This window comes from Pseudonaja textilis, chromosome 5 (genome assembly GCF_049901715.1).
Source record: "Pseudonaja textilis isolate UNSWEBS1 chromosome 5, rPseTex1.2, whole genome shotgun sequence".
Taxonomy (NCBI): Eukaryota; Metazoa; Chordata; class Lepidosauria; order Squamata; family Elapidae; genus Pseudonaja; species Pseudonaja textilis.
In genome coordinates, this window is record NC_141994.1 from 34858649 (window position 1) to 34882243 (window position 23595).

General features: G+C 38.4%; 1 protein-coding gene and 1 long non-coding RNA gene across 2 annotated transcripts in view; one reads left to right on the forward strand and one right to left on the reverse strand.

Annotated features, from left to right (window-relative positions):
* E2F7 (E2F transcription factor 7) overlaps positions 1-4333 on the reverse strand; it is a 36038-nt gene extending 31705 nt beyond the window's left edge. The window contains exons 1-2 of the mRNA XM_087934484.1: positions 3714-4333; positions 3066-3158 (exon numbers count right to left, since the gene is read on the reverse strand). Of these exons, the coding sequence (XP_087790610.1) occupies positions 3066-3158 (93 nt within the window). The 5' untranslated portion in view covers positions 3714-4333. The remainder of the gene's footprint in view (positions 1-3065; positions 3159-3713) is intronic.
* The window catches only part of LOC148125594 (uncharacterized), a 35963-nt gene extending 15590 nt beyond the window's left edge, over positions 1-20373 (forward strand). Inside the window, exons 2-3 of the long non-coding RNA XR_015743826.1 lie at positions 8344-8501; positions 20040-20373. This is a non-coding gene — a long non-coding RNA (uncharacterized LOC148125594). The remainder of the gene's footprint in view (positions 1-8343; positions 8502-20039) is intronic.
* Positions 20374-23595: the final 3222 nt, after the last annotated feature.

A 23595-nucleotide genomic window follows, 5' to 3' on the forward strand; every position in this document is an offset into this window, starting at 1 on the left:
CAGGTCATAGACACTGCTCCAACAAGAACACCAAATTGGCTGTGTGACCACTATTACTAGTCGGGCTCTGGATGATCAGGGACAGGCCCATGGAAATCCTGGTTTCCATGAAATTTTGGGTTACCTCCTCCCCGCTCCCCAGAGAAGGCAGGTTGAAATCCCCCAGAACTATAAGCCTGGGGAATTCCACTGCCAGCCCTGTGGTGAGGTCCAGAAGCCCAGCTAGGGAAGCTGCCATGAAGCAGGGAGGATGGTACAGCAGCAGCAATCCCACCTGATCCCTTGAGCCCAAACTAAGAAAAAGGGTCTCACAGCCGGGCACTTGTAGAACAGTGCCTCTGGAGGCTACTAGAGATTCTCTGATAACAACATCCACACCACTTCTCTGGCCCTGAGGTCTAGACTAGTGCCATGCTTGATTACCCACTGGGCACATTTCTACAAGGGGAACACTTCCCTCTGGGCCCAGCCAAGTCTCAGTTATACAAGCCAGATCATCCTTCTCTACGAGGATCAAATCGGTAATAAGGCTAGCTTTATCGCAGGCTGATCTCATATTTAAAAGCAGCAGTCTAAGAAACAGGGCCACCACAGATCTGCTGACCAGGAAAATGACATGAGTGCAAGGGGGCAGAACACAAGACCGGTACTAAACACCAAGGTCACGTTCCCCGTGCCTGCCCTCTCCCTTATCTCCCGTTATTCAGCACCACTGAAATAGGACACCCTCTTCTGCCTTTCCTGAGAACCATCCCTAACACTCTTCCTTAAAAAAGGGGGAAAAAAATCCTACTCCCACTAACAGACTGTCGGGGGCAATATATGCTTTTTATTGGAAAAGATCTTCGAACCCCTATATGGAAGAATGGTTAATTAAACTGTAAGAATATACTTTGATGTCCAGAATAATTTCAGTCTAAAAACTGATGTACAATTCAATCTTATTGGAAACAATTTCTAGATTACAAATCTATACATGGATTTGTGCCACACCCCAACTTAATCTGACATGTAATCTATACATGATTTATATTATTTTTCAATTTATTGTTTATTTATAGCTTTTCCTCCTTATTCATTAAAATGTAATAAAGAGACAGGTCTTAATTAGAAATTGGGTATGAAATATTTATATTTTAAAATATACATTAGCCGTTTGATATTTTAATTTTCTGGCTATTTGAGATTTGTTGGTTATTCACCCATATTCTATTGCTTACAGATAGTTATAACCACAACTGTAAGAAAATAATAGATAGAATGGGTGGGGTAGAATTAAGCACGTCATTAGCATAGAGTCACTATGTTGCTAGAAGTGGTCCAAGAACAACCCCTTTTGAATTCCACTGATCATTATCTGGTGCCACTTTAATACTGAAATTTAGTTCAGTAAATTTCAATTTTTTTATACAATTTTGTGTATAGGCTTCAGCAATAAATCTTTTGAACTGTACCTTAATATACAGTTTGTGGCTGATGTAATTAGGACCAGAATTTCCATTGCTAAGCAAGGCAGTTAAGTGAGTCATGCCTGATTTTACAAAAAAAAAAAAAAAAGGCAGTTAAGCCAATCACTGTAGTTGTTAAGTGAATCATGCAGCCATCAAACAAATCCACCTTCCTCTACTGACATTGCTTGTCAGAAGTTGGCTGGGAAGGTTGTTAAGGGCGATCACATGACCACAGGATACTGCAACTGTTTTAAATATATGCTGTTTGCCAAGTGCCCAAATTTTGATCCCATAACTATGGGAATGTTGTGATGGTTGTAAGTGTGAGGATTTATTGTAAGACATTTTTTTCTGTGCTGCTATAAATTGAGGATTACTTCATATTGTTTTCCCTCACTTCCTTACTATATTTTCGATGTTCTTTTAAACATGTATTTGTATCAGTACTCCTTCCCTGTTTTCTTTAAATAAAAAATTAATAACTCAAAATTATCTGTTCTGCTTTGTTTTCTTTCCTTAACTTTAACAATAACTTTTCTTTATGTTTCCCAGAAGTACCTCTGTAGATTCATTTCATTAAAATTGCCTCCAAATATTGATCCACAAAGGTTCATTTTGCTCTTCTCAAATAATGGCCCATTAGTGACTGCATTTTAATAACAACAATAATAAAAAATTAAACTTGTATATTGCCTGATTCCCAACAACTCTGGGAAGCTCGTTTACAATGAAAGAAATTACAATAAAACAAATAAAACATTAAAAAAGCGAAGTTCAAAAATGACCATAGGTTTGGGTGAAGAACCAGATCTTTACAGAATTTCTGAACAATAGCAGAGTGGGGTCCATCTGGATTGGAGTGATGGTGGCCTCATTCCAGAGGTCAGTCAATATCCTGCCCAGCCAGGATTATTGAATAACCCACAATGGCCCAATTCACATGTTCCATGTTGTCAGGTTAATTATGTGATCTGCTATCAACATCTCGTAGCAACAAATTGGGCACAACAAATTTACATTACTTAACCCTTTGACTTGCTCCCAAAGTACTTTACTCAACTACTGTATATGACTTCCAGACTTGAAATGGCCTTTGGAACCTCCTCAAACGTTTTTTAAAAACGTCCTTCCTGGTTGCAAAAGTTGTAAAATTCCTGCACTAAACCACTAGTTATGTTTAGTTAACTTTAGTAAGCCCAAACCAAACAAAGAATCTTAGCCTGGAGTAAATTATTTCCTAGCTCCTTAATAGAGCAGAGATGGCAAACTGGTTAAAAAAACAGAGAGCTAATGCCAAGCTGAGATGCATTGTAAGAGAAATGTGCCCAGCAGAAAAACAGTTGCATGATACACGAGGTGGATTAGGACTACTCTTCTTTATTTTAATAGTAGAGCTAGTTAATAATTTAATGTAAGGATAATTATCCACCTAATATTGCTGTAAATTCCTTCCTCTAGCTTTGTTGTTTGCCTTTTTCATTTCTGACTCTATCAATCCCATTACAATATGAAACTTTGGAGTATAAAGAAAACAATTTTAAAAAAGCCTTATCACTGCTAGCAGATTTTAAAGTCAAGAACTCCAGGTTTTGGAATCCAGCTCTGCCTACTTACCTTTTGTGCACTGTCCCCATCTTCGTTTATGTAATCTATCTTTCCATGTCTCGGGCTAATCAGGTCTTTTAGTGTTAAACAATTCAACTCCATCTGTAAGTGTAAAAGTTGTTCAACCTCTTCAGCATCTTACATCACTCCCCCTCCCAATAAATTTCAGGTCCCATATCCCACCTCCTCCCGCGAAATTATCTGAGCAAAATTTAGGAGAAGGCGCGCTCCCCCAAACCCGCAGAATTTATCACAATCCAGCAGCAAAAAGTTTTAACTTCAACAGAAGACGCCTGAGAATGAGCAGCCCTGGCGAATCTGTCATTGACGTTCAGAGTTACCCAGCCGGGATCGGTTACTTTTGGCGCAAAGAACCTGGACGAGGAATCCCAGCTTTGAAAGGAGCGGGATTCCCAAGGACTCACCTCCCAGATCAAGGCGGGGACAACCCAGCTCGGCCCCACGCCCTGAAGCGGGAGAAGGACCCCTCTCCCGGCTTAACCCCGACCCCTGGGGCAGGAAAGGCAATTCCCCGCTCTGCGAGGAGATGGGGAAGTTGGGGGGGGGTCAAGGTAAGAGGCCCCCATAAAAACTGCAGAACTTCTCTCTGCAGACCTCCCCCGTCTCCTCCCCCCCCTCCGGATTGTAAAAGCTTACGTTTCTCGACACTCTTTCTCAAAGGGACCCCTGGGTTTCGGGCTCGACGTCTCCAGGCTCGCTAAGGTCACCCCTGAAGGGCATCGGAGGTATTCCAAAGGGAAGAGGGACCCCGAATCCCACCTGCAGCTTCCACCTCTGTCAGCAACTCGCCTGTACCGGCCGCTTCGCTACTGCCCTGGAGACTCCACTAGGCGCTAAAGCTTCTATTCTGGCGCCTTGGAACATATTTTTACAATCCGACCAATCAGGCGTTTACAGTGGGGGCGTCCCTCTAACCTTCCCGCCAATCAGCTTAAAGCTCTGTTGGGAGAATTGGCGCTAGACTCGGCGCGCTCTGTCTCAAGGTCCCGCGTCTTAGTCCTGGCAGCTTGGGCTGTTTCCCCGCCGTCGCTGCCGCCCTCGCCTCCTCCTCCTCCTCCTCCACTGGGGTACCTGGGAAGCTCGAGGCATAATTTAACAGTAAGGAGGGAGGAAAGGGCTGACCAACTGCTTTGTTCGCCAGGAGCGGGTATCTCAAGTGTAGCGCTGAAGAATAGGGAGGGAGGGGGAAATAAAGCGCACAGATGGAATTAAGAAACTTGAAACTCCGGGACGCTGTGGAAGCTGGCGGCGACCCCCTGGTTTCCCCCTCTGCTGCAGTCTGCTATTTTGACTTAACTTTTGCGCTTCCTAAAAATCGCTTTGGAAAGTTTAGAAAGCACGCCCGAACAAATAGCGCTTTGCTTGAGGCGTGCGTGTTCCCTGAATAACCCTAAATAAATTACGAATTTCTTTTACTGACAAGAGATTACTAAAAGAAGGCAAATTCATGCATATATTAGTTTCACGGAATGGTGCAGGAGAGCAATAGCGTTTAGATTTATAAACTGCCTCATAGTATATAAAAAGTTTACAGCACTTTTTGGGTGGCTTGCAATGTCAGCATATTGCCCCAAACAATCTGGGTTCTCATGCTGACAGGGAAAAAGGAAAAATAACCTTGAAAATACACCTATGATTTCATTTCTTACTTTCATACTTATGGCATAATATTTCCTTCACATGCTACCAATTCACATAGATTGGAAGTAAAAGGCCATGAGTTATAGACTAGCGATCAGGCTACCGTGTGGACAAGTTTCATTGGAAAATACTAGTTGTGCTTTCTTGGCACCTGCATATCGTGTGTACTCTTAAATGACAGAAATCAACTGAACTGCAGATTAATTCCCAGTAGTTTTCCAAATAGCCATTCAATGATTACCTGACAGATCTGGTTTAGAAAGGATATGGTGTGGGGTGGGACTCTCCAGTGGCCCCACTGGAGAATACAGTAATATGTTTGCTAATCATTGTATAAAGCAGAAAACAAAGTCTTCAAATAAGTGTGAAGTAATTCCAAAAATTAATTATATGCATATTTTAGAAAATGTATGCTGCATGCAGTATCCTGATATTACCAAATTGTCAGATAAGGGCCTACTTCTATAGGTTCTATAGGTCATCATCTAAAGATAATGTTTGCTTTCCAACTGTATTGGTAAACCCAACCAGAAACTGTAGTGACTTAATACATCACAATGACAAAAGGTTGAAGACAATTACTCTGTATAATAAAACAAATAATTGAGTCTTAAGTTCAGTAACTGAAAGACATTATAAACCTAGACAATGCCAAGCAGATTAACTTTTAATGGCACTTCTACTCACTTATTTAGGCAACATTTATTTTTCTGCCCATGGTATATAATGGATACAGCACCCTCTTCCCAACTTTCTGTTTCTTAACTAATTTTCAGTCTCTCTTTTTTTTTAAATGCTCTTCATTGGGAATCACTCTGTAAAATAAATCTCAATTAGTTAATTGGTTGAACTTAAAGTTGTAATGGTAAAAACAAAATTTAAAAGTAAAACCTCATTTATTGATCTGATTGATTATGTGCCATCATATCATTGTTGACTTTTAGCAAATATCTATCTATCTATCTATCTATCTATCTATCTATCTATCTATCTATCTATCTTTGGTTGTTTGGGTTTTCTCCCGCGTAAGATTCAAAGTATCTAGGCAACGTTTCAATGAAGTCTCATTCATCATCATCAGGCCTCTGTCGCTCTTGCTTGGAATGATGTGAGATTGCAGCTGCCTCTTCCTTCCAACTTAATTCCAAGTTGGAAGGAAGAGCAGCTGCAATCTCACATCACTCCAAGAAGCAAGAGCCGAAGACAGAGGCCTGATGATGATGAATGAGACTTCATCAAACGTTGCCTAGATACTTTGAATCTTACGCGAGAAAACCCAAACAACCAAAGATCCACATATAAATAATGAGAACCTCAGAAAACATATATATATATATATATATATATATATATATATATATATATATATATATATATATATATATATATATATATATTTTCATTCTGAGGTTTTCGCGGTATTTTATGTGATCTTTGGTTATTCGGGTTTTCTCCTGCGTAAGATTGGAAGTATCTAGAGCAGCGTTTCGATGAAGTCTCATTCATCATCTTCAGGTTTGTGTCTTCGGCTCTGTGCTTCTTAGAGTGAAGAGAAGCACAGAGCCGAAGACACAAGCCTGGAGATGATGAATGAGACTTCATCGAAACGTTGCCTAGATACTTCCAATCTTACGTGGGAGAAAACCCGAATAACCAAAGATACACACACACACACACACACACACACACACACACACACATTTATTTATTTATTTATTTATTTATTTATTCTTCATATCAGACTTCTAGTCTGGCCCTAACCTGGTCTTTCAGGTCTTCTAAAAGTGCATCCATCGTCAATGTAAATTGAGTTCATCTAGTTGCTGGTAATCCTTTTCTCTTTTTTTCCACATTTTATTTTTCCCTATTTGCTTTTGCCTGTGCAGGTCTTGCTAATGTAGTTTTCTTTCAGTTACCAGTTTACATTATTTGTACAATAAATATAGATTATTTGGGGAGGGAAGAGGATGTCTGTTAAAATCAATTGTCTGCTAAATCCAAATTTACATAACTGATATCATTTGCATCATTCCTATAATGACATAATAGATGTTTTTATGCCATTTGCACCAATTTGATCATGTATGTAATAGCATAATTGACATTTTGATGTTTAATTATGAAGAAGATATAAATTGATGCAAATGACAAAAATCAATTGAAATCAAATTTACATTCTATTTACATCATGATATAATTGGTACTTTTACATCATTTGCATCCATTTTGTCACTTGTATAATGATGTAATTGACATGCGAAAGACTCAAAATTGATGCAAATGACATTAAAGGTCAATTATATCATTACACAAAAAACAAAAATACAAATGCACAAATGATATCAATTATATAATAACATAATGATACAAGTAATGTTGATTGTCCAGTGAGAACTTGGAAACAACTAACTTATCTATTATTTTGTAGGTATAATTGAAACTTCCATTGATTAAATATGGGCATTGTAGGGAAAACAAAAATGTAAATTATTTTAAAAAGGAAACTGAAAAAAAGAAAAAAATAGTAAAAACAATATTAGGAAAACTGCATAATTTCAAATTCTCTTGGATTGAACCTGAATAATAATTGCATTACAGTATTTATAGAGACTGAAACAGAGACAGTTTCTAATTATTATCTTTATGTCACTTATTTTTCCCTTTAAAAAACTAGTCTAAGATCTAAGTTTGGCGCTGTATGACATAGGATACTATATATAAGCTTACATTCGATCAAACTTCTGAATATTCTGGATTTACATTTAAATTTGCTATTGCTGCATATTTTCCAAATTTGATTTTCCAATATTATATTGTTTGCAAGGTGTTTCTTGAGCTGAATTTATCCTTCTGCAAGATACATTTTAACATTTTAATAAAGTGTTATTTATTTACTTTAGAAATATTCCTAGTAGAAAAAAAACCCTGAAGTTTCATTTTATATAATAAAATGTTTCCTTTGTATCATAGCATTTTGAGCACTTTTATGATTATTAATGGAGTTATGTACCATTGTACCATTTCTAAAATATTTTGCACTAGATTTCTCTTAAATTATAGCAAGGAGTAAATTTACTGAATTTTGTTGTTTGTTAATGTTTCTTAACAATTTTACATTCAGTTCATAATTTTGATTTGTTCTCTCTGCCATGATTTAACAGTTCTCTCTCTCTAATTGTGTTTGTGTGTTCTAGTAGGTAACCTTGGCCTCCTCTTTAAATATTGATTTTTTTTTCTTCCAGATTATTTTTAATTGGAGTTTTTACATAAGCCAATTTCAGTGATTCTTAATTAATGAATAATGAATGAAAATGTTCAAATATCAGATCTTTTAAAACTTTAAATAAAAAAAATATTCTGCTATATTTTGATTTTCCAATCATATTCTTTGCAAAGTGTTTCTTTTCCAATGTTGAGCCAAATTTGTCCTTGCGATGCATTAAAATACAAGATACATTTTAACATTTTAATAAAGTGTTATTTATTTACTGTAGAAATATTATTCTGGTATATTCTGATGGTATATGGTATATTTTGATGTTAGCTTATTCAGTGTTGCATATTTAAACATTGTCAGTATGTTTAACATATTCTATTCTATTTTTATTTTTAATGTAGTTTTTAGTGATATGAAAAGGTTTTAATGATGGGAAAATTCAAGATGATTACAAATAGAAAGCAGCCTATGCTTGAAGAATAATGATTGCATTTCATCATTTGGAAGATGATGAAAAGGACAACTTAATTGTGGAATGAATTAATGAATTATTCGGTGATCAAAAAGTAAGTTTATGACCAATCCCCTCATTTATCACTTTTGCAGGAAACAGCATAGTCGTTTCAAGAACTTATTTTCATGTCTTCTTTACCATCTTGCAAAGATGCTTTATTATTTTTGAGGTGCAATCATCTTTCATGCAATGTGGTAGAGGCAGCTTTAATTTGATGGCTTGGGCGGTGCTATTTTGCATCTTCTGACAGCAAACATCCCATGGGGATCATTTAGGATGCCTTAGTGCGAACCTTGCAATGAGTCAGGGGCACCTATCTTCTCACTTGTCCTTGATGGCTGGTTTCCTGCTCCAGGAACTGGGGACGAATTTAGGCCAAACTATCTCTGCATTTCTTTAAAAAGGTGAAGTTTATGGATTGAGGGAAGAGAGAAGGAGATGATGGACACACCGCAGGGAAGTGAAGGCTAAGCAAAGTGGTTGCTGCTCCAGGCTGGCATGGGTAGAACTGGTACGATTGCTATCTTATATAAAGTTCTTCCAAGTGACCAAAATCATTAGGAGAGACAGCCATTCGTTCAAAAGAACAGGAATAGCTCTTTGGTTAGCTTTTAGTCACAATGCTTGCTTTTCAATGAGGCATTGATACAAAATAAATGGGGCAAGAGGAAAAGCAGGACTGAAACCATCCATCCCCTCCTCCCCAATTGGGGAAAAGTACTACAGTGAGGAAATGTGTCTTCTGCCTTTGTTTCTCTGGGCTGATCATTTATTTTTCTTTTTTCCATGTTTTCCTTAAAAAATAGATTGAAAGAAGAGTTGGGACTGTGCACGGCATCTCTGGGAATAATATTCATCTCTTGATCTTCTGTATCTTTTAAGGAAACATGCATCAATATGTAAAGACAACAGTATTCCCACATCAAACGTAATAAAATATCAAGCCTTCTACTTCAAATAAATAATCCCTCTGAAAGGCCCTAAGTAGGAAATCCTCAGCTTCCCCAGTCCATCCCACCACATGCTCAGGAGATCAAATGGTAATTGTTTTTGCTGGCAGAAAGTAGGAAAAAGAATGCCAATGAAGTCAACAATTGCTGCCCTGAATTATAGTGTATGAAAAGCACTCACAATGTAAGGACACTCACAGTGTCCTGCCACGTTGCTGAGGTGCAGTAAGGCCCAGCCCTGGGTGTTGTGCAATTTATGCCAGTGTATTTTTTCTGCTAAGGATAGGAAGAAAGCATGTGAGAGTAGTGGTTATGACAGTTAGCCAGTAATAGTCTCTCTAAGCTTAATGCTGATCGAGCATTCCTTCAATTCAAGCAGCATCTGGCCAGCTTTGAATTGCTCTGTGCTTCAAAGCCAGCATGCTCTGCTTTGGTGCCAGCCCCAGTTCACAACCCTAGGGCACTTTGACCAATGGCCCCATCTTTCACCAATACAAATATTTCCTTTTTAGAGCGATTTGGAAACAGAGGTGGTGTTGGTGCCCCCTAAGCATTGGCAACCTAGATCGATTCCTAATTGTCCTTCCCCTAAAGCCAGCCCTGTTCTGCTTTCAACAGATCAGGGCAGCAGATTGTGTTCCTCTCCTCCATTGTAATCTGTAATACTTCCATTTCTTGTGAAGCAGCTGAATTAATCAGGTATTACAAAATTACCAACCCTAGCCAATCCATTTTTCCATTCCTGACACAGCAGATGGATTGAATGTTCACCCCTGTGATCTGAGTATTTCTGGCTAGTAACTTTGAGTAAACAATTGATTTCGTTGAGCAGTAATTAAACAACTGCGATGTGATAATAATTAACACAGCTGTGCTACTAAATGAAATATTACACTTTAGAGGTTTTTTTGAGCAGCATGTGATTACACTGAATATAAATCTAACAGTGAAATAAGGAAATTGTTAGCATGACTAATGAAAAGCATAGAACATAAGTTTGGGTTGGCAAAAACAAGTGGAGATACTTGTCAGCAAAGCAAGTCAGCATACGTGTAATTATATATGTGTGTGTGTGTGTGTGTATGTATGTGTGTGTGTATGTGTATATATATATATATATGTGGATCTTTGGTTGTTCGGGTTTTCTCCCGCGTAAGATTCAAAGTGTCTAGGCAACGTTTCGATGAAGTCTCATTCATCATCATCAGGCCTCTGTCTTTGGCTCTTGCTTTTCAGAGTGATGTGAGATTGCAGCTGCTTCCTCCTTTTAACTGCCAGTGGGGGTGGGACTTGATTGGGTGGGGGCTTGGCTGTGTTCTGATTGGTTGGGGGGTTAGCCGTGTTCTGATTGGTTGGAGGCGTGTTCTGTTCAGGTGGGGGCTTGGTTGTGCTCAGGTTAGTCTTAGTTGCTGGGGGATTTGAGCTGGTGAGTTGTGATCTTGCTGTTTGGCTTCGAGTTTGTGGTCGTGCTGCATCTTCATAGTGGGTGTCGGTTTGCTTCATGTATGGCTCGGAGGGGTTTGAAGTGGGTAGTGATGCAGCTGCAGTGCAGCTTCTGGTCCATGGTCGTGTCTCATCTTCTGAGTGGGTGTGAGTCTGTTTTCTACATGGAAGTGTGGTGGTGGCATCTTGTGTGGCTCTCATGGGTGTGGGTCTGGTGTCCTTCTTCATGTTAGGTACTCGTCTGTTCATGAGGGCGGGTTTCCAAATGGCTGGAAGGCGGGAGGTGTCATCTCGTTTGTTCATGCTGTGTGGGCATTTTTCTATCTCTATGGCTTCTCTGATTATTCTGCTGTTGAAGTGTTCGAACACGCCTCCAACCAATCAGAACACGGCTAACCCCCCAACCAATCAGAACACAGCCAAGCCCCCACCCAATCAAGTCCCACCCCCACTGGCAGTTAAAAGGAGGAAGCAGCTGCAATCTCACATTGCTCTGAGAAGCACAGAGCTGGAGACAGAAGCCTGAAGATGATGAATGAGACTTCATCGAAACGTTGCCTAGATACTTCGAATCTTACGCGGGAGAAAACCCGAACAACCAAAGATCCACATACAAATACCCGAGAACCTCAGAAAACATATATATATATATATATATATATATATATATATATATATATATATATATATATATATATATATATATATATATATATAACATATTTGATTCATTTAGCTAATTTACATTTATTTATCTAATTTATATTGCCATCCATCTAACAAGAAAGTGACTCTGGGCAGTGTACATCAAAATTAAAGCAATAAATACCTAGAATGTCCTTCAGCCACTTCTGGATTGCACCAAATATCCCCTTAAATTTGACATGTTATTAATTTATCTGTCTGTCATGGATTTTATTACATATATGTGTGAATTTTTAACTTACAGCTAGAGTTGTAAACTCTGATTGTCTATTATAATGTATCCATTGTATCAGGATATCAGTCTGTTTTTTTATACACATAAGTTAACATTTTGCATGGCTTTCTAAGAAATACTTAAGGTTTGCAAAATTGTTTCAAAATATATCCTAACAGATGTCCAAAAGAAATATATATTTCCCTCCCCTCCCCCTGCCTCCCCTCCCCCTACTTCCCCCTACCTGTCCTTCAGAAGCTTAAGTCAATGTCCATAATACTGGTCTTCTAATTTTCCTAGAGGTAGCCTAACTGTGGCTGCCTCATGTCTAACCATTTAAAAAAAAAAGAAAATAAATTAACTAAAGCACGATGAAAAAGCTTTAGTCTAATATGTGCATTCTAAAAATAGCTTAACTAATGAACACATATAAAGGGTATTAAGCATAGATGCCAGTTTATTTTATACCATTTGTCCTTCATGGAAAAAAAAGTCCAAGTGTTACAGTTTTCTACTTTATTGTGATTTCCTATCTTTTTCCCACTTGTCTCTTTATAAAATAAAATAAAATATTTTGTAGCATTATATTGTAGACCCCCTGGATGGGGGATAATAGGCTTCGACTGAACCCTGGCAAGACCGAGTGGCTTTGGGTATATGGGGCCCCGAGATCTGGGACTTTGTCATCTTTGACTCTGGATGAGGTGGCACTACTCCAGATAGATTTGGTCCATAACTTTGGGTTGGCAGTTCCAGCTAGGATAGCCTTTCCACAACTTTGGGTTGTGTGCAAATTGTGGCCCTTCCTAAATCAGGAATTCCTCCACTCAGTCGTCCAGGGCCTAGTCATCTCATGGTTGGACTATTGTAATGCCCTCTATGTGGGGCTTTCCTTGAAGATCATTCAGAAGCTACAGCTGGTGCAGCGTGCGGCAGCACAGGCAGTTCTTTGGGTCTGAAGAATGCCTCCTGTAACGTCATTGTTCCGCAAGCTGCATTGGCTGCCAAATGTGCCATCAGATGAAGTTCAAGGTGCGGGTAATCACCCTTAAAGCCTTTCAAAGCATAGGCCCAGGCCAGAGGTGGTATTCAGCAGGTTCTGACCAGTTCTGGAGAACTAGTAGTGGAAATTTTGAGTAGTTTGGAGAACCGGCAAATACCACCTCTGACTGGAGATTTTACCGTATCCTTCCCCTGCCACACCCACCAAGCCACGCCCACAGAACTGGTAGTAAATTTTTTTGAATCCCACCACTGGGATAGACTACTTGAGGGACCATCTTATCACAGTGGAGATGAGTATCAACTGATCCCACCTCCCCCCATCCTGCCCCCAACCTTCCCATCTGTAATTGGATTTATATATATAATTGCTGCCCAGAATTACTCTGTGGTAAGATGGGAGGCCAATAAATTTTATTAAACAAAACATTCATTCATTCATTCAGACTGCAATGGGCAGATGGAATGAAGGACATAAAGGGTTTAAAGAGAATAGAATATCATAAATTAATCCCATTGTTGTTACTCAATCTTCCCTTTCCTAACTAACATTTTCTAAAACGTATTATTTATCACTCATGATTTTTGTATAAAGGTTAATATGTAGGAAACTGCCATTTTCCAGTATTGCACCTGAGTGCTTAAATGTACAATATGGTTGTAGACTCAATTTTGGAATTAATGAAAACCTCACATATCATTGATGAAAGACAATCTGGGAAAGAGCAAGAATTTTACCTTCAGATTTGGTTCTAAGAATTTCCAACAATGTTGTTACTATGTCAGTGGATATTACAGTTAGATGGGGGAGCGATTGACACAAAAATATATTTCATTTCAAGTTTGAAAGAAGAGGTTACATTTTGGAAAGTTCTGCTAAATCAGTGGAAATTGAGTGACGTTTAGTAGAAGAAAACATGAACTGTTTTAGGTGTTCTATGTTTTATCAAAGAAAAATTTAAAATGACTTTTATGATTTTGGTTATGGGAAATCTTGGGAAGTCAGACCTAGTTTATTGAGTTATGGTAATTCAGAAAACTATTACATTGCAAAAAAGAAACAAAATCTCATTCTTTCCTGCCATCTTGTGGCCACCATAATTTTTTGCAGCCCAGATATGGTAGCTTTAGCCCTAGCCTTCTTTAAATCAAAGCAATAGTATAAAAACATATTAATGGAAAGAAATAGGAAGTTAGAGATTACTACTTGGCTAAAACTGTTTTGAAATCTCAGATTAATTTCCCTTTGCAATGCAGGAGATATCCTGGGAGAAAATACAAAATACCAGTCAATCCTTGAATTCGTTACTTTAAACATACTTTTAAAAACAACCCTATGATTAATCCCAATTTTGCAGAAAATCAGGAACATGAATTGTCTCTTTCCAGACTAGTATGTAGGGTCACCTGCCCTGAAAATTTGCCATACTTTTTTGGAGTGGTCAATAAGAGCATTGGTGGCAAATTCAGTACTAGTTAAAATGACCTGATTCTAGCTTCTCAGGAGAAGTTGGTTGCTCTTTGTATGTTGGACCTACAAACTATGGTTCGTGATTGTAAAACCACAGTTGAGAGAGGCCAAGGCACTCACTTTCAAGCATGCTGTTAATAGTCATGCTTTTGTTGTGTGAATCATCTTCAGCATTGTGTACTATTCACCTGTTCCAGGATCCAGAATCATAGGATGTGCTGGGTCTTCACTCAGTCTTCATGCAGTCTTCTCACTCTCAGGTCATCTCACTTATGCATAGTGAGGGAGAGACAAGAACATGTACCACTGTACAAAGTATAGTTGGTAAGAGAATTCAGGGAAATTAGAGATCACACCATCTTTTAGCAATGGCTGCATGAAGCAGATTTGCTTCGGCAGTTGACAACCTACTGGACCTAATGTTGATTTGCATCTGTCAAAAAAGATGTCATACGACAGAACTATTTTTGATACTTTGGATGGTATATCACATGTTTACTCACGTTATTATCTGAAGGAATGCCTGCACCAAATATCTTGGTTTCTTTAGGGATTTCTGGTTGCTGTTTTCAGGGAGAATTGTCTTCTCTACGAAAGGTTTTTTTTATATGTCTGTAAAATTAGAACTTTGCCTTTGCAATCTCACCCCAAACTTTTTCTTAGACTGTTTCTAGTTTTGCAAGAATGAGTTCACATTGTTTTTCAACCTTAGCAACTTTAAAATGTGTAGACTTCCATTCACATCTGCATGATGCCTGGGTGGTTCTGGGAGTTGAAGTCCACATGCCTTAAAGTTGCCAAGGTTTGAAAACCTCTGATTAGAGGGCCAAAGTCTTCCATTTGTACCCTACAGGGAAATCTTGTTTGTCTATCCCAGCTTTTAATGTAAGAGGATGACATATATCAGCATCAGCATTATTTTCCAGTTTTTGTGAAAAAAATAAAATTTAAATTCTAGGTGTCACAGGAAGATGTTGATGGATTTTGTGTGTGTGTGTATGTGTAGGTGTGTAGGAATGATAAACTGAGGCTACTCCTTGTGTGGAATGCAAGTCCTAAATAGCTAGAAGTCAGATAACTAAGAATGAAGACTGAAAAAGCAATAAGCAGGGAGAGTTGCAGGGAAGAAAGAAGGCAATAGTTTAACGAACCTGCAACTGAAGTCATAATCAATGAAGATAACTCGACAATGCTGTATATACATATTTCTATAAGTTACAGAAGAGGCCATTCATTTCCCCAAACTATAGCTATCAAGCTCAGTTGTAAACTGTTGGAATAGAGAGAATTACTGAGACACAAAATGTTACACTTAACGGGAAACTTTGGTCATCTATTTGTTTGTGTTAATGATCTTCAAAGTACATATTATCTCCATATCTTCTGTTCAATAAATTTCTGCTAAATTGTGTATGATGGCACCCTGATCCTATTCCAGTCAATTGATGCTGCAAATACAGCACATTTGAATTATGGGTTTGTCTAAAAGGAACAAATGTTTTTGTTTTAAGGATACAAAATTGCTAATGTAGAGGACATTCAGATTCTTTGATTTTGACACTGGATGTACAATTATACTCTATTTTCATAATCTTCCTAAACTAACATGCATATTTCCCCAAACCCCACAACTGTTTTCCTAGCCAAATGCTTTTAAACTTCATGGAAGATGGCAAAAGCATATGGAAAGTCTGTCTTTTATTAATGCTATTAGGAGTCATTGCACTAGTGAAATATTTAAAGTAACAATAAAGGAAAAAACAGGTTCACTTACATTCCAGATAATTTGGAATATATTTTGATATTAATTATCACAACCTACAATTCATGCATTGGCATAGGTGTTCTCAGCAGTAGCAGCATCTGCAGGTACTTATTATTTTTTTTGGTCAAAAATAGAAAACAGTGTAATAACCTTGTTTCAGAAGCTCCACCGCACAATTGCAATTCTTTTCATGTAGAAAAGATGGAGGATTGCATGGTGATGGTGCTTCTTTTACTGTGCTGTAGAAGCTGCTGCCTCTGAGTTTATGCCTATGCTCACACATTGCATAAAAATGCGATTTGTTGATTTATTTCACAATGACTGGGTACACATCCACTGGTAAACCATAAATTTACTTATAAGCCACAATGGTTGGGTTTGTTCAGTCAAAACCAGCTCACACCTTAGGTCTTAGAGTGACGTGTGAATGCAGCTTATCTAATTTGGTTTTTGTAGGGCCAGATTGTATGGCTAGATCAAATCTTGATATGACCAAGTGAAAAAGATGTCATTTTAAATGATAACCTTTTCATTCAAAGCTGTTTAATAGAACTTTGTGTTTTATAATACATTGTGGTAAGGTTTTAATTTAATAGGATAAGTATAGAATGACTATGAAAAAGTTAATAGCTGCAAAGCATTGGTAGCCTGTGAGTTTAATTAAATTCTTTATATCACGGTAATATTAAGAAAAAGAAACATTTAGTGAGTCTCATTCAGGGGTGTGATTCTACTGGTTCAGACCAGTTTGGGCAAACCGGATGTTAAAGTTACATTGCCGAACTGGTATTTCAACTGATCAGCTGGCCCCACCTGCCCTGACTCCCCTCCCGGGAGTCTTCATGCAGCCCATTTTCGATGGAGGTAAGTGCAGGGTCCGTGCAGAGGCTCTGGGAGGGGGAAAATGGGCCTTCCAGAGGTCCAGAAATGGGCCAGTTTCTGGCTTCTGGAGAGCCTCCATAGCCCAGGGGAGGCTGTTTTTGCCCTCCCAGAGGCCCGGGGAAGGCCTCCGGACCCTTGGGAGGGCAAAAAACAGCCCACCTGGAAGCACCAGAAGTTCAGAAATGGTCCAGTTTCCGGCTTCTGGTGGGCCTGCAGAGCCTGGAAAAGGTTGTTTTTGCCCTCCCAGAGGCCTGGGGGAAGCGGCCTCCCCCAGACTTTGGAGGCCTACTGGAAACAGGAAGTTCTGGTAGGCCACACCCACCATGGCCACACCCACCCAGCAACCAGGCAGTGAATCTAGGTGCTGGGATTTTTGAATCCCACCCCTGGTCTCGTTATAATATTAAAAGTGTGATTGCATGTATTTTCTGTGTATATAAAAGGATTTGTCATGCCCCTGGTGGAGACTAACTGAGGGAGAGGAGGAACAGCCGACAGGGAGTGGAAGTGTGGCTTCAGAGGTTGTTGAGGAGGCTGGGGAAGGGCAGAGGAGGACCCAGGCCCATCCCCTATCCATCCTAGGGTACATAGGGAGGAGAGGATAAGGGAGAGACATGTTCTCCTTGGGAGGAGAAGGCCTTGATCTTCATGGGCTGCAGGTGTGACAACTGAACAAGAGTTTGGACCTGCTTACTGGCAAACACTGGAAATAAGTCATGTAAATATCTCTAGTTTATAGTTCCTCTCTGAGTTTGGCATCCTTCCCAGTGTGTGTTATCTGTGGACATCTTCCAGCCCTTGCCTGGTTTATGTTGCTTTTTTCCTTCTTCTTGTAACTGTCAGAGTTTTTTTGTCTTCCGTCAAAAATATTCAGAGCTTGGAAGCAAACTGAAGGAATAAAAGAGGCTTCACCTGTTTTCTGTGACTGTGTTTGTTTTGTATCCCACCCTGGGTCATCACAGGAGTTGATAATGGTGTCTTTTCATTTGTCACCCAAGACACAGGTCTAGCCATGTTATAATGTAATAGATGTCAGAACACCTAGGTATATTATGTTTAATTGGCTGTCTTCTCATCCTTAACAAAACCATAAGCATCTGCTTTGACCAGCTGTGAAGCGTTTCTTTTTGTAAGGCTATGATTGTAAAACCATTTCACACTGAAGGTTATTTGTAGTTAGGTTGGAAAATTAAGGGTTCATGTCTGGAATTCTGATCTAAGATTTAGCCTCTAGGGTGTTAAGGCTACCATTGGAATTGCAGATATAAACTGCATAATTATGCTGCAGTCTTGTTTTTTCTAGCCTGAGTGGATGAGCTGTAGAATGTGCAATGCAATATCCTAAGTACCTTGGGGATTAGTTTAGAGCTTAAAATTAATCTTTTACAGCTGCTTTGCTAAAGCAGGTGAAAAGTGAAAATAATTATGAAGCTCTGTGACCTCCAATAATTGTGTGAAATCTTCAGAATATAAGCTGACAGAGGTCACTAACATAAGTTGCAGTTTTTTGGGGGGTGGGGGGGAATTGCTTCTTGGGAAGAAAGCACTGTCTTCTCCTTTTGAAAAAGGAGGTAATGAATTTTGTAAGCTCTTTTCAAACTATGCCTTGAATGAATGGCTCATGAAACAAAATCAGAATGTTAAATTTAATCAGGTCTGTAGGGGCACATTTGGAGGCATATTTCAAATTGGTATGGAACAATCTGAACTTGGCAGCGAACTTCAATATGAACACAGGAATTAGGGAAAATGAATATTTTAAAAGTTAAGTGAAACTATATAAACACCTATAGAAAACTATATAAACACGTAGAAAATTAAGCAAGTGAAAGAATTAATACAGTATATGCAAAATTATGAATCATCACTCAAAGTGTTTTACATATCACTCCAATATGCATGGATCTAATTCGAAAACAAACTGTGTATAAAAAATTAAATTGGCCACATCGTATAAGGAAAACCTATATAAAATGTTTTAAGGGGGCATCTTCCTCCACTAAAACTGCCCAAAATGTATCAAAATATATCACCCAACTGCTGGAAATGTACCCAAAAATATGGATCATATTACCACACATGGGAAATGGAGAAAAACCCAGGAGTTTTGGCATAGAATTCAGAGGTGGCTTGAGATGGTAGGGCATAAAGTGGAATATTAACCGGAATTTTTCTTACTCAGAATCATAACAGAAAAAATATAATAAAGAGGTTATTTATTTAATAATACACATGATCACGGCAGCAAGGATAGCCTTTGCTCAAAAGTGGAAAGATAAATTCCCGATAAAAGTGAAGTAATAAAAAAGATATGGACCTGCGCTGAGATGGATAAATTAACTTTGGAAATGAAAGATAAAGATGAGACAGAATATTATAAAGTATGGGATAAATTCTATCAATAATGTGAAAAAGGGAAGGATCTACAATCAAAAGTAGGGTTGGCAGAATGGATGATTAGAAATAGAAAATATTGTATAAATGTATAATATGTATAAATGTATATAAAACATGTACTCTGCCATAATATGTATGACAAACAGGATTGTCAGGACAATCAACCACATCCAATGTTTTTAACAATTTACTCAATAAAACTTTTGAAAAGAAAAAAAACTGTATATGAATATTAATTTAAATTAAGCTGGTAAGAATTGCAAGTATACAGCAATCTCCGAAGAATCTTTCTGATTTTATTAGAAAGATAAAAGCAGCTATGCAAATTCCACCCTTTTACTTACATTAATTTAAATCCACCAGTGAAAGATAATCATTAATGAATGCTGAAGAGATTATAGTCAAAAATGATATTCTATCTTTGGTGGCACTGTGATAACTTTTCAAAGTTTTGGGGGGATGATTTTATCAAAATGAGAGGACTGGAGAGGAACCAACTGTCTGATCTGGTTTGTCCATTTTTTTCAGGATGAAGTTTTATACAAAATAGGATCTTTAAGTGTTGCAGAGGCACAGCATTTTATTTCAAGCTAAAACAAAACAAAATAAATTGGCTGTGTGGCTGTTAGAGTGTCAGGGGGAAGTTTAGAGACCACAAAATGGATTTTGAATATGGCTTTCAAGTTATCCAGTGTGTATTATAGGAAGTGATTTTTCAAGTGATCAGGTTAGCAACTGACTAATGTTTTTCTCTCTTCCAGCATTTAATGTGTGACAATCCTCCTCTTTCCCATGTCACATTGGCAACCCCAAGGACTGCTTCCTCCAAGTCACACAGTCTCTTCTTCCACTTCACTAGGCAAGAATCCATCTGCAGTGTTAATGAAGGTTCTGGGTACCTGCAAAGGCAGTGGCGTGTACACCTGTTGCTGCACTGGGCACCCAAATTCCTTAAATTGGCACTGTATGCATTGAGACAATCACCTCTTGGGCCAAAGTACAAATGTTGTGGCTCTTTGAGGATTACCCTGTTAGGATTTGTAAACCACGAGTCCCACATATTATTACCAAAAGAAATAAAAGCCGTGCAGCACCTCTGTTGGCTGAATTGCATGCTTATGCTGTCCAATTTCATTACCCTTCTTGTATTGAACCAAATAAAGGGAAAAATGAGAAATCAATTAGTCCTGTTCAGAAAATCTACAGAATTGCCAAATACACATTCAGTAGTATAATAGATGTCCTTGATATATAACTCTGAATAAAATATGAGTCAATAATAAGTAAAATAAATGTTTTTGCCTCCAATCAGCTTTTTGATTCTGAGCATTTGGTCTCCCACCCATCTCACAGTAACCCAAAGAGAGAAATTTGACTAAAGAGTCATATTAACTTCTTATTTTCCTGAATAGTTTAAGGGAAAGCAGTTATTGTTTATAACAGAAAGTAACCTCATATATTTCAATTACTGCTTTTGAATTGTTTGATTGCGAATATATGAGACTTACAGAACAGGAAACAACTTAAATTAATCTTGCTTTCAAGATTGCAGATCAATAATTTTAACAATAACGAAAAGTAAAATCACTTCTATATAAGATACAAAGATGATCTTGCTAGAATTTGAATGGTAGTTTTCCACCTGAGATTTTTTTTTCAGTTGTACGAAATTATACATTATAAAACCTATAGTTCTAGACTTAATATTGAAAAGACGTAGAGTCACCTTCATTATTTCCACATCATCCTGCTAAATAGATGCCTTACTGAGACTCACTCTCCTCCCATTTAATCTGGCAATACATTCCTCACCATGGCAATCACTCTTTGATGACCCATGCACACCGTAGCCTTTAGGGAAGTATTAATGAATTTCCAATTACAAGTCTGGATCTGAAATAACCTCCCTACTAATTAAAGGGGTAAAAGTAGGAATCCCACAGACCACTTGAAGATAAAAATTCTTGCTTATGGCTATACTTCATTGGGCCTCATTGATGGAAATGTATTTCATAATATACTCTCCCTCAAGGATTTTGAGGCTTGATTGACATTAGCTCTTAACAATAGCCCTTAGACTTATATACCACTTTACAGTGCTTTACAGCCCTCTCTAAGCGGTTTACCGAGTCAGCCTATTTCCCCCAACAATTTGGGTCCTCATTTTACCCAACTCAGAAGGATGGAAGACTGAATCAGCCTTGAAGCCTGGTGAGATTTGAACTACCAAATTGCAGTCAGCAGTCAGTCAGCAGAAATAGCCTGCAGTACTATACTGTAACCAGGGGTGCAATTCCACTGATATAACAATTGGCTCCGCACGTGTGCTCCACATTTAAAAAAGGTAATACTTACCTTCAACTGCGGCTGAAGAAAACAGCTGAGGTGTGGCAAACTGCTCTGTCACGCGAATCAGCTGTGCTCTAACAAAAAGACATAAAGCATAAGCTGCTTTGTGATAAAGGGCACCAAGGAGAAGCAATTGCTGGTGTTTCATTGGACAAATCTTTGATTCCTGCTTTGCTATAACACTTTGCAAGTAGACCCAGGCTTGCTTGTTATAATGGTTCTCCTATCTATGCCAAGTTTAGATTTTCCTTAACATTTATATTAGAATGATAACTGTGTTAACTAACCTATCCTAAGAATGATAACTGTGTTAACTAACCTATCCTAAGAATATTCAGCATAATTGCAACAATTTTGGAATATTCAGATCATTTCAGAGGCAAAAATAATGTGTTCCCTAAGGATAATCTTAAAAAATAAGGTGGTTACACTTGCATTTCAGGCAGATGTAATAAGGCTCAGACATGAGGCTGATTCGCACAACCGCACTGGGTACTTTTAAAAAAAAATAATGATTTATTGGTTGAATTTTTAAAACATTGGACATGGTATGATTGTCCTGAGATTCCTTTTTGTCATACATAATATAATAGATATCTTGTATACATTTATACATTTGTATGGTTAATTCATATCCATTGTGTTATCCTTCATATTCAGTTGTATTTAATTACATAGTCTCACTTACCCGTTCTACAAATCCTGATCATTTTTTATTCTGTATCCTTCCTTTCTTTTCCCACCATTGGTAAAATTTATTCCATATCTTGTAATATTCTGTCTCATCCTTATTTTTCAGTTTCAGCACTAGTCTATCCATTTCAGCACATGTCAATATCTTCTTTATCACCACACCTTCATCAGGAATTTCTCTATCTTCCCATTTTTGAGCAAAAGTCATTCTTGCCGCTGTAACTACACTGGGTGTTATTTAGGATGACTTATATCAGTGAGGGCTAACCTTTTCAGCACCAAGTGCCCAAAATGTGTGTGTGCCCTGCACATACGCTCTGTCTGCTTGTGCATACGCATGCCCCCTGTGCCCCCACAGCTGCACATGCACCCCTACACCCCCGCACTTCCACATGCATCCCCGTGCCCCCGCACATGCATGCATGCCCCCATGCATTTCCTGTGCATGCGTATGTGACCCCCATATGACCCCATGCACCCCACACATGCAAGTATGTCCCCCCTGTGAGCCCCACCTCTGCATGCATGACAGACCTGAAGACCAGGTGGCCAGGGGGAGCCCTCCACGCACATGCATGGCAGAGCTGGGGCGATAGCTCGTGTGCCCAAAGAGAGGGCTCTGCATGCCAGAGGTTCGACATCACAGACTTCTATGTACTCAGCTGTTATGATTTGTAAACCATACATTATAGGCTGTATGTATAGTTTATAAATCCTGGTTACGAATTAATTTGTTATGAAACCACATCCAATTGATGTACACAATAATCATTAACTAAACATATTTGTGAACATAGTTGTAGTGGCTGTATGCATAGATTCAGGCAAAATTTGGTTCAGGTACATCCTTCTTCATAGCTGTCTTCTCCTAAGTCATTTTAATATACTTTTTAGATTATCTGAAAAAGGAGTATTAATAAAGCTAATGTTCTATGCTTTCAACAAATTGTTATTCTTATATGTCTTCTATTAAACCATTGATTTTATAATCCTTCAAATGTTGCTGAATGGCAGCTTCCAGCTTTCTTCAACACTGGCCATACTAGCTTAGTATGCTGTCAATTTGACAACATCTGGCTACTGGTTCTTATCCTAGAATTCAGAGGTTGACACTTACTTCACCATATATGTAAAGAATTTAAAGATCTCTGTATTAACTTCAGTTTGTGCGTACTGTCCAAATCTGAATGAGACAACTCACTGTGGCCACTTTGCCATGACCAACTTGCTGTGGGACAACTCACCATGGCCAATTTGCTAGCAGAGAATCCATGT